General features: G+C 35.0%; 1 protein-coding gene across 1 annotated transcript; it reads right to left on the bottom strand.

Annotated features, from left to right (window-relative positions):
• Positions 1–2,768: 2,768 nt before the first annotated feature.
• Positions 2,769–6,179, bottom strand: LOC18428071 (Tetratricopeptide repeat (TPR)-like superfamily protein). The gene has a single exon (XM_006837112.4). It carries the CDS (start codon positions 6,176–6,178, stop codon positions 4,607–4,609), a length of 1,572 nt encoding a protein of 523 aa, XP_006837175.2. The 5' UTR covers position 6,179; the 3' UTR covers positions 2,769–4,606.
• Positions 6,180–14,475: the final 8,296 nt, after the last annotated feature.

Raw genomic sequence — 14,475 nt, forward strand, 5'->3', positions numbered from 1 at the left:
ACATTTTCTTACTCCAAACAATTTTTTAACAACTCATAAAGCATTTTTCTCCACTATATGTTCCCATGAAGAATCGAATAATTTCTCTCAAGCTGTTAAAAACTTCTTTGGTGCGAAGTAATGGCCGTAGACATAAATGCTCTTGAGTTAAACAAGACCTAGACCATACAAGTTCTACCCCCTGGAAAATAGCTCATTGGATGCAAATGGGTATTCAAGATAAAGAATGAAGCAAATGGGACCATCAAAAGGTATAAGGTACGATTGGTTGCGAAAGGGTACACCCAAAAGAATGTTTAGATTATCATAAAACCTTCGCACCGGTCGCCAAGCTAGTTACAGTCAGGGGACTGCTTGCTGTTGCAGTATCTAAAAATTGAAATCTCCACCAGTTTGATGTCAACAATGCTTTCTTACATGATGATTTAAATGCATAAGTTTATATATCAATACCACCAGGTTTGCTTGAGAGGAGGAGAGCAAAGTATGTCGACTTCAAAAATCTCTCTATGGGCTGAAACATGCATCAAGGTGTTGGTTTAAAAAATTCTCAAATGCACTCATTTATGCTGGTTTCAAACAATCATATGCAAATTACTCCTTATTCATTTTCAAATCTAGCATGTTTATCACCATTGTTCTAATGTACGTTAATGATATCATCATCACAGGAAATAATGAGGCTCACATTCAAAAACTTAAAGATTTTCTCAAACAAAGGTTCCACATCAAAGACCTTGGCGAATTCAAGTATTTTCTTGGGATCGAAGTAAGGTCACCTCAAGGAATTCTACTTAACAAAAATACACCCTTGATATCTTAAAAGAAACGGGTTTGTTAGGTTCTAAACCTGTATTCTTTCCTAAGGAGCAGAATTTGAAACTCTCATATGAGAACGGCAAGTTACTTTCTTTCCTATCACTCGTCTCGACATTAATTTTGTGGTTCACACTCTTAGCTAATATATGCACAAACCATGAGAGCTTCACCTTGCCGTTGCACAAAGAATTCTACGTTACCTTAAGGGGACACCTAGCCAATGACTCATTTTGTCCTCGAACAACTCATTACAAATATCAACCTATTGTGATTTTGATAGGGCTAGCTGCCCAACTACGCAACGTTCCACGACGGGTAACATTACTTATCTTGGGACTAACCCAGTGCCGTGGCAAACGAAGAAACAATCTACTGTTTTGTGTTCATTAGCAGGGGCTGAATACCTCTCCCTGGCAACCATTGCTGTGAGTTAACATGGATGAAAACATTATTTTCAGATTTGGGCATCTATCATTCTCAGCCAATGCATCTCCATTGTGACAATTAGGCAGCTCTTCACATCACTGCGAATTCAGTTTTTCATGAGAGGATGAAACACATTGAGATCGATTGCCAACTCATCAAAAGAAAAGATTCAAAATGAGCTAATACATACTTCTCATATCTCCACCAAAATTCAACTTGCAGATATTTTGATTAAAGCACTCGGCAATGCTCAATTTCTTTTTCTATTAAGCAAGCTGGGTGTTCTTCACACTCATACTTCAACTTGAGGGGGAGTATTACGATATGGCCTGCCACATCAGCCAATAAAGATGTGGCCGATGCAGACTCAACCTCTTAACCATGAATATCTACAGCTACCGTAAACCATGTAGATAATCGCCTGTGTATTGTTAGGAAAATCCCTTAATCAAGGGATTAGTCGTTCACCCATATTGTTACAATTTGTATTTAAACACCACTCTCTCTCAATGGAAAGTATCAAAGCTTTCCAATATCATCTATCTTAATAGAATATATATATAAACATGTTACAAATAGATTCCTAATGTTTTCTGAAATTTTTATTATCTTTTCTAAGTTCTATTTGGGGCAACTGGAGCTCAGCCACTCACCGACTCAGCCAATTTTTCAAACATTGATTTCGACCATAACTTTCAAATGATACATCACATTGACATGAAATTTGGACAAATGAAAAGATCTTTTGGTGCCTCAGGGCTCACACCTATTATGCTGCAGTCCCTAAGATCTCTACCATCCATATAAATGGATGGTATGGATGGTGTTCGAATTTCGAGATGGGTAACCGGGGAACTGGAAGGCCGTGATTGTGCAAAGAGCTGTCCTCGAAGATGGCTGAAGAAAAAAAAGAAAGAAAAAGAAATTCCACACTGAAACGAAAAAAGAAATTCCACAATGAAACGAAACCACCATGGTGGGTGGTGTCCTCGACAGAGAGAGAAAGGAACAATCACCATTCTCATAAACCTCTCTCTCTAAAGTAACATCTATAAAAAAAATCTCATCAAAAGAGGAATACTAGAAAAAAGTCTTAAACTACAAATTCACATTTAATCCTCATACAACGATGTCAAGCCAAGAATTTCCATGATAATCCCTCGTACAAACTAAAACCCCAATTCTCATACAACGATCTTTAGTATTTTTTTAGAGAGGTTAACTTTAAAAAAGGAGTGTACAAATACCAAATTGTGCTCCCACTAGAGAGAGCAATATACAATAAGAAAAGTATACAATAAAACTATTTATCTTTTGTATTAGATGGTCGTGAAGTTGGATGGCTGTATTTATTCCATTTATCAATCTCAAATTTCAAAAAAAAAAAAAATTTTCAAACTTAATGACACACCCAAACTGTCAAATTTATCAAGTGGGTCCACCAACATTAGGACTCGATACATCTTCCTTAGCGACCGCATCAGCTAGGGAGAGGACTCGTGCCAGACGATTAAAGATGTCTATTTTCAAAGAGCAAAACTTTCCATTAAAATTTTACATAACCCATGATAAAAGCATAAAAAATACAAAAGAAAGAATAAAAAATTATACAAAGAGAATCGTAACCCCTATCTAGTATCGAAAGGCTTCTTCATCAAGGACCACATGCTACGTATTGGCTCTGAGGCCCTGCCTCTCTTCCAAAGTACTGGATCTTTTATGTCCAATCTCTCCGAGTTCAGGGTATTCATGCTCGGGTTCAAAAAGCTGAGAACAAAGCAACCATGGTAGGATCAATCTCTGTTCCTTGCAAGTGTATTTGAAGTGACTTTAAAGGTGGAGGAGGCTCTCTTGTGTCTTCGTTCACAAGAGAGTTCCATGGGCTCAAGCAAGCAACCACCAAAATCAACTCAGGCAAATGGGTCATCTTTGGAAGACGCAGGATCACGAGGTTTATCAACCGAAGGAGCCAAGGACATGGTAAAGCTCAAGTTTACAGACTAGATGGGTCTTAAGGAGCCCACTTTAGTGCTGGAACAGGAAGCAACAAGGGTGATACAGACAATGGCACCACCTCATCCTATGGTTGTTTCAGACAAAATAGGAGGTCAGGTGGTTTTCGTAGTAGCTTAAGGAAGGTTGACATGCATTTGGGAAAAAACCATCTTCCAGTGGTGGCCATGGGAGAGTTGGCAGGAGAGTTATAGGGGAAGAGACTCGTACGAGAATGGTGCTCTGGATGGCCATAACCTCGACAAAAAGAGAGAAACAGGAGAGGAGTTCCAATTTCCAACCCAAGAGAAGATAGAGAGACTGGCTTATGACTTGCCCCTTATGATTGGGGCCATTTAGACAGAAAAAATACAGGAAAATGAAATAGAGAGAGACACCATTATTGAGCATCTACAAATTATCCATTCTCATTCTTTCTAGATAACTAGGAACACTGAAATGGGTTAAAATCGAGATATTTTGCAATATAAATTCTCTGAATTAGACCAAAATTTTGTAATACAAATTATTCTGCAATCAATCAGATGGAAACTAAGCAGACGTGGCCAAACGAAATGGTATGCTGACCTCAAAGGCCATCTAAAGTTGTACCCAGTAGATGAGACTTGATATGTGCATTATGGGGAAAGAAAACAAAAAACAGTATGGATTCTAGCTTCTTCTTCTTTTTTTCCCCTACAGATCCCAGCAAGTCTATCTTAAGATAGAACCCCTCTAATATCAGGATCACATGTTTCGCCGCTCTGAATTGCATATTCAATGAAATAAAACACCACATATTGGACATCAATGGTTCAGCTCGCCAGCTATAAAAACTAATTTGAATATATGAAGTAGAAGAAGTGGAAAACAGCAATTTGAAAGCATCCTACTTGGAATCATGCATGTGGAATTATGATTGAGAGATGGGTGATTCCAGTTTGAGAAACACCGGAATCGATGATTGGATTCGGGTTTCTAGGGAATGTGTCAGACCATGTTACTGTTTTTAAGTCACTGGGGGAAACACATGCTCTTGAAAACCAAAAAGATTACCCTGAAACCAATCAGCTTATTTGCCAGCAATCTCCCTGCATGTCCCAAAAATGGAGCTCTCACCCCCAGATAGATCTTAAAATAGCCATCATGAAATTTGTCTTCTTACGAACTAAGTATCGAGCTCCAAGATTACCTATCATTTCCCACTCCATCCTACCAAACCAGATCATCATCCGAACCTTATCCCAACTATTTGGGATAAATAAGTAAAAAAAATAAAGACCAGAGAAAACCAGGAAATATCTCCTCATTTGACAGTATCTTTCATGAATCAAATGCCATGCGATGGAGCTCGAATACACCACAGCTCTTAGATTTCACCTGAAAAAGGAATTCTTCTCACTCTATCCAATCTCAGAGACAAATCAAGAGCCAATTCCTTTTTACCATCATCAAGCAAACACTGTTTCAACCTCCCAAACATTTGACCTGGAGGCCTAATCCCCATATCCAACATCTCCAAAAAGTATTTGCAGGCCTCATCTAACCTATTCTCATCACAAAGCCCACAAATCAAAGCTGAGTATAGATGCATACAGGGCAAAACCCCCCTTGAGTTCATGCCTCTCCAAACCCTCAAAGCCATTTCCACCTTCCCCTCTAAACAAAACATCCTAACCATCATAGTGTAAGTGTTTAAATCAGGCTCGCAACCAGGAACGGACACATCCATCCTCTCAAACAGATTATATGCATCGTTATTCATGCCTAACCTGATCAAATGGTGGAGAATTATGTTAAAAGTACGAGTGTTTGGATTCACATTGCAACTCCTCATCTCATCCAAAACTTGATCGGCATCTTTGAATTTAGCAGACCAGCAATAAGAACCAATAAGAGCATTATAAGTGGGTAGCTCTGGTATGAAACCATCAGACATGGATTCTTTGAAGAACTCTATAGCTTCATTTAATCTCTTCTCAGGCCCCAACCCATTAATCAAACTACAGTAAATATGCGGACTTGGCCCGCAATTCTTCTCCTTCATTTCATAAAACTTCTCAATGGCATCGCCCAATTTTCTTGATTTTATCAAAGAATTTATGAGAATCCCATAAGTCACAACATCTGGTTCAAGCCCAACATCCAGCATTTCTCTGTAGACTTCCATTAATTTGTTCAGGTCCTTCTCCTCTCCCCACCCTTCTAACAGAATACTGTAAGTTTTGAGATCAAATTCGAAACGGTTTCTCCTCTTCATTTCATCAAACAGTTCCTGCGCTTTATTTACATTTCTTGATTTGCTGATGGTATCAAGAAGCCGATTAAAATCTGATAAATCCGGTTTCATCCCAAAGTTAACCAAACCTTCGAAGGAATTAATGGCTTCCTTAACCTTTCGAGCTCGGGCATAACGCCTCCAAATAAGTGCAAAAGTCGATTTTGTAAGCAACCCATTTTTGTGCATGCCATGAACCAGATCATGTATCAACCTGAATTGCTTGATCTTACCTAGAGATTCTATGAGAGCATGGTAAGTTTCAGTGGTGTGTTTGAAGTTGGGTTGTTTTTCACACCACCTAAAAAACAAGAGAGCCAATTTTCCAGCATTGCTGAACTTTTTCAAGATATGCTCTGCAAGAGCAGGAGAGACCTTGTGGCCTGAGCTCTGAAGGGTGGGTCCAATATTTGAAGGAGGTTGGTTGTATAGGAGCTTGCAAAGCCTGTCTGCTTCTTCTGAGACTGCTGAGATTGGTTCTTTAATGGAGTTTTCAGAGGGAGTAGAGGAAGAGGTGAAATCTCGTAATGGTGATGACTGAGTGTGGGTGAAGTAGGTGAGGAACAGTATAGGAGGAGGTTGCAGTGTGAGAAAGGAGTTGAAATTGAATGAGGGTTTTATGGATCTGTGGAGACTGACGAGAAACTGAAGCTTTCTCATCATTAGGAGAAAGGTTTATCAGAAGGGGTTTTAGATAGAGAGTCATCGAGAAAACTTTGTTTTGAACTTTGGATTTTCACTTCATGTAATGGAGTCCATCAGTGCTTATTTTAGGTTTCCGATTCAAAAGATTAAGAAAATTTTCGGTTCTCAAGAAAAATAGCGGTAATGCATTGTGAATTTTCCATTATGGTGTAAATATAAGTCAATATTGGGATGTCGTTTTTTCTTTTATTTCTTATTATTATTGAAAATTTTAGGGTTTTTAATTTTTATTTTATTTCGGATGATTATTGAAAATTTTATGGTTTTTAAACTTTAAAATTTATAGGGAAAATTGCAAAAAAAAAAAAAAAAAAAAAATACAAAGACCACAATTTCTATGCAACTTACTCCCAACCTAACTTTTTCTCTCATTTTTTTTCTCCAAAATATACTTTCTATCCTCCCAACCAAATAAAAAATAAAAAAATTCTTAAACTACTCTACCTTATTTTTACCTTATCCACGCTTCTCTCTCATCTATCCCACCAAAATAGGGCCTATGGTACTGTGTAAGTGTAGTTCAGCAATAGCGTTCCGGCACTGTTGTCTTCGGGCGATCTGGCACTTGTACGCTCTGGCAACGTGATGGTGCCCTCCGGCAATGTGTTTATGGATCCAAAAGTCAACGTGAAACCTCACCAAAATCATTTTTGTGTATAGGAAGGGCATTTCAATCTAACTTTTTCCTTAATGGCCTATTTGCATAAAATGTTTGCTTTGGGAGAAAATGTGGGAGAAAAAGTTAGGTTGGGATAAGTTACAGAGCAAGTGTGGTCTTGGGGTTTTTTTGTAATTTACTTCTCCATAAGAACGCCATTGCCCACTCAAGAAATAAGATACTTTCTTAATATTATCAGGAAGAACACAACTAGCCCATTCAAGAAATAAGACAATTGCTTAATATTTAAAATTTTTAGTTATGAATTTTTATAATTAAAATATTTAGGCGATTGTAAAATAAGGTGTTTGATATTTTTCGAGAAATGATCATATAGGACCCTCTCCCGCCCATGTGTGTAGGACCTCAAAAGATCATCATTAAATTTGATACTGATCTATAGAAAAGTCAAGTCCCATACCCATGTGATAACTTTTCTAGAGATCCTTACCAATTTTAATGATAATCCTTTGGGGTCCTACACACATGGGTGGGAGAGGATCCTATATGATCATTACTCTTTTTTCAAATATAAAATCTATTTTATTAGATATCCTTAATAGAGGTTTATAAGGTTTCATAGAAGATTTAAAAAAAAAAATTAATATCCATTTTCAAGTAAAGACACCTTCCTCATGCTTTATTTTCCCATTACAAGTTTTTATTATTTAAAAATGATTTATGCCAAGGGAGGGTTTAAAAAAATTATTATTATTTATGTCATATAAAAAAAATGTGTGGTTTGTATAAAGCCAAGGCTCTAAACAATCAAAGTAGAGCACACCTTCAAATAGTATTGAGAAATGTGTTTTCAATACTGAAAATCTTTGTGACAGCCTTCAAATATATTTTTATCTCTAATTATAAAATTTAAAGCTTCAAAAATAGTGTAGATCGAGCAGATCTATGAAAACTTAAAAATCTTGAAAATTGATGGTCCAAAAATGCATTACAAGATGTATTATATCTAAAACTTGAAATCCAATTTTTTTCTCATGTTCATACATCTCGATGATCAATTAGAGGATATTTAGACATCAAAGAATAACTCTTCTAATGAAATTTTTGAGGTGCGCTCTAATTTGACTGTTTAGAGCATCAGCTCTATATGAACTTTTTCCTTTAACAAAACACTTCGGCCAGTTTAGATGTCAAATAAAAATAAAATATTATTCAATAAAAATACAGTTTTTCAAATATCAATTGCAAAAAATACCAAGTCTTTTTTCTTTTCTTATAAAGCCGTTTAGGTGATAAAGTTTATTTTTCTCTCTGTGATTCTCTCCCCCAACAAGAATGGGACAACTACACAATTAACGCTCTTTCTCACCTTGGTGCATGTTTCTCCCTCTAACCTTGATGCAACCACAAATCTACGACTAAAAGAATAGAGCAAACCTTAATGGTAAATTAAAGATCTCATTGCTTTTCTCTTCTCTTCTTTCTTTTAACAAGAGACCCAAGCAAGCAAACCTTAATAGTAAATTAAAGATCTCCTTGCTACCTTTTTCTCTTCTCCCCTTTAACAAGAGACTCAAGCTCTTGTTATTGTTCTTCTTCTTCTCTCATCTTCAGGTTGATGTAGAGATAGTAGATTTGGGGTTTGTGAGGTAGAGAGAGTAGTAGATTTGGGGTTTATGAGGTGGAGAAAGAGTAGATTTGGGGCTTATAACGTATGGGTTGTTGGGTCACAAGGTGGGATTTGCATGGAGGTGAGGTAGAGAGAGTAGTAGATTTGAGTTTTATGAGGTGGAGAGAGAGTAGATTTGGGGTTTATAAGGTTTCACGGTGTGGGTTGTTGGGTTACAAGGTGGGGTTTGCATCGGGGTGAGAGAACCGGACTTTAAAAAAAAAAAATCAAGTCTGATTTGAAATTTTTTTTACGGTAACTTTTACCTTGAGACTGTAGAATTTTTATTACATTCTAAAAATCTAAAAAAATCTGGTGTTGTCTAAACAGTTCAAATCTATTTCACAAAGATTTTTGGATTGTAATCCAAAAATATTGCAATTTTGGTTACATCCAAACTAGCACTTAGTCAGTAGTAAAAACACTAAGGTTTTTATCGTTGAAACATACTTAGTGTACGAGGCATTGCTTCATTGCAAGTGTTAGTCGATATTTTATACTTAAATTTGAAACTTCCTTTATTTTACTTTAAAACTACTTTTATTTCAAAATAAATTGCCTTTGTATTTACTCTAGGCTGTGGTTTGCATAAGGTTGCAACCTTGAACAATCCACTTATTGAGGATTGCCTGAAAAATTATTTCTAATTATAAAATTTTAAACTCCAAAAATAGTTCAAATCAAATAGATCTATAACTTATGAAAATATAAAAAATGGACGGTTTAGATAATGTGTTGCAGGTGCACTATTTATAGGACTTGAAATCTTTTTATTTTTCATATGCATACATCTCGATGTTGAGATGATCAATTAAAAGATTTTTCTACATTAAAACAACATTTGGGACGGATTTTTGAGTTGCAACTTTAATTCTACATTTTGTAAGGGTGATGCAACCTTCTATAAACTTTTTCCTTAACAAAAAGGTTCCGCGACGCCAAGCAGACTTTGAAGCTCAAGTTGGAGGCAAACAATGTCCCACATTGGGGAAAATAGATGGCGAAGTCATCGGCCTCCTCGATGGGATGGGGCGGTGGTGTGATTATTGAAGTATAAAATACGCATGATAAGATTCTCTAAAAAATAGAAATAAAAAAAAATTAAAAGAGGATGGTGGGCCACTCCATTGCTTTTTTTTAAATAAAAAATTTCGACAATTTTTAATGAATAATTTTTTTAAAAAATGGTAGGGTCCCGGTTCACTGTTAGCTCGAGATGTTTACGGGGGATGGCCACCTTGTTTCCCAAAAGGGGTTAGACGATTGCGATTCGGATCGACATTTTTTAACCCTTGGGTAAAATAAATAGGGATGACTAGATAATATATGATTTAAAAAGATGTTTCTATAATGGTTTTTATGTTTATTATGATCATTTGTGAAGCTGTAAATTATAGTTTCCAATTATTACTTTCGATTTGGCACGGTTTGTTGGGATTTTGAGCTCACAACTAAGAATCAAGATCTCTAAACTTAATGTGCTTGAGGGACGTACAAAAATTAAAAAGAAAGCAAAAGATCAGGTCAAATTATGCTAAGAAATGGGAAGAAAATGAATTGCAATAAGGAAACAGACTAGAAAAGTGAGACATGACTCCTACGGGGATTTTTTAGTGAGTGTCAAGGCTTTTTTGGCCAAAATTTAAGAATACTACAAATGTGATTTTTTTGCTAAGAGTCAAGGAATATATTACAAATATGGCAGTTGGGTAATGCGAAAAGTGAAAACAGATCTGAAACAAATTATGGCCCCCGAAATGGCTCATAGAACTAAAAATACAATTTGGTTGGACTGGTCTAATTGGTTTCCGGTCAGTTTTGGTCGATTGTATAACATTTTTTATTTATTTTTTAGTATTAACGAAAATTTCAAGGAAATGAAAGAAGTAGAAGTAATGCTAGCATAATGAAGCAAGGAAAAAGTTTATACACAGGCGAGTGCTTCAGCCTTAGTCCGTGTGGCACGTGTATCTTGGTTCTTGAAGGTCGAGTCAGCCTCCCCACTAGGCACAAACCGTATATCAACAGGTCTAGCACTAGTGTGCACTATCCACACTAGTCTCTTCTTTTTTTTTGACCAGCACACATACTAGTCTTTAGCCACATGCAAGGTAGTCAACCCACAAGTATGCACCACACACACAGAATAAAAATTTAAGGGCGTGAAACGAGGCTCTATACAATCAAATTAGAGCCCACCTCAAAAATTTCACTAGAAAGGGTTGTTTTGTTGCCCAGCTATCCTCCAATTAATCATCTCGACCTTGAGATGCCTGGACATAATAAAAAAATAAATTCCATGTTTTGGAAATAATACATCTTGTAATGCATTTTTGGACCATCAATTTTCAAGATTTCAAATTTTCATAGATCGGCTTGATCTACACTATTTTTTAAGCTTTAAATTTTATAATTAAAGATGAAAATATATTTTTAGGTTACATAGATTTCCAGTATTTAAACCATATTTCTCGACACTATACAAACCTCACCCAATACAACAAGGGAAATGTTTCCATTTGACCCCAACGACACATAAGTTATATGGGATCCCACTTCTCAACCTTTCGATTTAGATTGAACTGCCACGATTGTTTATACCCAAATGTCATGCAAAACACTGTTTTACTTTCTTTTTTTTTTTCTACAAAATATTTCTAGAAGAAATTTTGGACTCCCATCATAAAAATAGGGTGAACTTGGGAAAATTAAAAAATAAGTAATTTTATAAAAATAAATGACCAAAATGCCCTTAAAATTTCAAGGGTATTCTAGTAATTATTCATCACCGACAATATTCTATATTTATTTTTATCATGTGCCACCCTATCAGACCTATGCATGCCCCAAATTCTTCTTTAAAATGATTTATATAGTAGAAAGTAAAAATAAAAAACTATGAGCCATTCGATCAAGATTTGACTGTTAAAAGCTAATTTGTGACATTGTGACTCAAGCCATCTTAGCCATCTACTTAGATTTGATGGCTAAGACTAAGGGTCACATATATTATACTAGTGTTATGCATGTGCATTGCACGTGATCTGATTTAGCTATAATTGAATAAATTTTCATTTTGAAATATTATTTTCGAAAAGGTATTTTTCAATTATTAAGTTGTTTTTAATTGAATAAAAAATAGTATTAAGTTGTTATGCATGAAATATCAATAATAAAACTACAGAAAAATAATATGTTGTATATTTTTATACCAATGACATTTAAAAAAAAGCACCAAAGTTAGACAAATTAAGAGAAAAAATAGCATGGTCCAATTCTCTAAATTCACCATATAGAGAGAGAAGAGAGAAATTTAAGAGGACGATAGAGAGACTTTGTTGTATATAGAGAGAGAAGAGAGAAATGTAAGATGATGAAAAAGAGAGTTTGTTCCAAATCCAGATAAGATATTGTAATTGTCATATGCACAAAATATCAATAATAGAACTACTGAAAAGTAACGTGTTGCATATTTTTATACTAATGACATTAAAAAAACACCAAAGTTAAACAAACTAAGAGAGAAAATAACATGTTTCAATGCTCCAAACTCACCACATAGAGAGAAGAGATAAATTTAAGACAAAAAATAGAAAAATTTAAGAAGATGATAAAGAGAGTTTGTTCCAATTTTATAAATTCATCATATAGAGAGAGAAGAGAAAAAAAACATGTTTCCTAAATAAGTTCATCTCTATCAATTTTCTCTGTCTTCCACACACCAATTTTGAGAACCTTATCTCTCTCTTTCAAGATTTTAAGAAGTTTTAATAAAATAAATTCCCTCTCTCTCTCTCTCTCTCTCTCTCTCTCTCTCTCTCTCGCTCCACGTAACTGAACGGATTTAAGTATCCTAATCTCATCTTACTAAAAATTAACTCAAATCAATATTCCTTTAGAATATTGTATGCAATATTGCATATCTTTCCCTTTTTCTCTAGAAAAGAGAAATCCCATATATATATATATATATATATATATATATATAAAAGTAATGATCCTATGAGACCCTCCCATACCCATGTGTGTAGGACCCCAAAGGGTCACTATTCAATTTGGTACATATCTCTAGCAAAATTATCACATGGGTGTAGAACTTCACTTTTTTAGAGATCTGTGCCAAATTTAATGGTGATTTTTTGGGATCCTACATACATAGATGTGGGAGGGTCTCATAGGATCATTATTCTCTCTCTCTTTCTATATATATATATATATATATATATATATATATATATATATATCCCTTGAAAATCTCATTTGCTATATTGTATATCAGTATTCATATTCTTCATTTTTAGAAATGAATTTAGATTTCTCAATTCCTCTCTCTCTAAGATCTATGGCTTCGAAGTGAAATCCAAGAGTAAAGATTCTTTTAAGATATCTCTCTGTAGATATACACCTACGCACGCTTTTACAAATAGGGGAGAAAGAATGGATGTTGAAACTTTAAATTGTGTGAAGAGAGTGATAAAGAATGGATATATGCTTTCGAAAGAGAGAGAGAGATTTGCATTTTTAGAACCTTAAATTATGGGAAGGAGAGGGAGAATAGACAGGGAGAGGACAATTATGAAATAAACAAGGACACATGCGTAAAAATAGCTAGAGTATTTTCTCTCGCTTAATATAAAAGAGATATGTGGGTGAAGCCCTCCCATAAAACAAAGCGGTTGGTTGGAAACCCAAAGGTGAACATCTCTTTTAAGTATAGGGAAAAGAACCGCTAAAAGCATCGGTTCTTCTCCAACGGACATTTGGATCTTGATCGGAGTCATTCCAAAACAATTTAGAGGGAAAATATCTTTGTATACGGTTTTTACGTTTCATTTCTCAACAAACCCAATGCTTCAAAACATATAGAGAGGCACAGAGATACCATGTATTATCTCCGAACCTCGTAGACCTACTTTATCCTATATTTTTAGCCCAAAAACAAATTCAAAAGACATTGTTTTTTCTATTATTTTCTAAACCCCCTTATCTATCTCCCCGGGCCTATTTGATAACTGGAAGTAAGTTCAGGTATTGTATATTGGAAGTTCTTAAGTTCTATGGACTTAAGAAGTTCTTGGTTTTTTTGTTTGATAACTTCCCTGACAAGTTAAGAAGTTCTTGGTTTCTGTGTTTGGTAATCTCTTGGGAAGTTAAGAAGTTCTTGGTGTTTGTGTTTGATAACCTCTTGGGAAGTTAACACCACATGATAAAAGTGCATTTTAGTTTCCAAACAAGCCTATAGTCCTTACCAAAAGAAATATCATGGGGCAGATATCATCTTGAAGTTTTCCAAAATCAATGGTAGTCATGTAATTTTAAAAAGCGCATATCATTTTGAAGTTTCCTAAAAATCAATGGCAATCATGTAACTTATTTTCTGTTTCTTTTTTTTACAAAGAATAGGTACACATAGTTACTTTTTTTGCAAAAAAGTACGGACATACGTGAAGACAAGCAAAATCCATAGAGAAGTGTAGTCTACCTTTGTGAGATTTGTAGTCTCTATTTGATTCTTGTAACAATTTTTCATTTGCACGATTTTGTGTTTCCACGATTTTTTTTTTGTGCATTCACTTTTTCAATATATTTTTTTTGACAACTTTTCTCAAAATATATAGTACTTATAAACAATGAAAATAAAATTGCAAAATGTTTCATATCATGGCATTGGAACCAAAAAGATCTTTTCAAAAAAAAAAAAAAAAAAAGCAAAATGCAGAATAGAATAAATTCACTAATCAATGAACATTTCAAGATTTACATGCTATGTGGCCCAATGGATCAACTATGAGTGAAGTTTGAGAGTCAGAAGTGCACAAAAATATGCAAGACATTTGGGGTCAAAAAATGGAAACTCTATAGAGGCATTAGATGTTTTAGAAAAATAGATGTATAATATCCAATGCGCTACAGAAAACTATAGTCCATCGAGGTAATCCATATTTGATAAAATTATGAGTGGTGATG

This window comes from Amborella trichopoda, chromosome 13 (assembly GCF_054954075.1).
Source record: "Amborella trichopoda isolate Santa Cruz 75 chromosome 13, AtrichopodaSantaCruz75HAP2 v2.0, whole genome shotgun sequence".
Classification (NCBI taxonomy): Eukaryota; Viridiplantae; Streptophyta; class Magnoliopsida; order Amborellales; family Amborellaceae; genus Amborella; species Amborella trichopoda.

Excerpts from the sequence above, each read along its gene's own strand:
- LOC18428071 (XM_006837112.4), bottom strand. The coding sequence starts at position 6,178 with ATGATGAGAAAGCTTCAGTTTCTCGTCAGTCTCCACAGATCCATAAAA.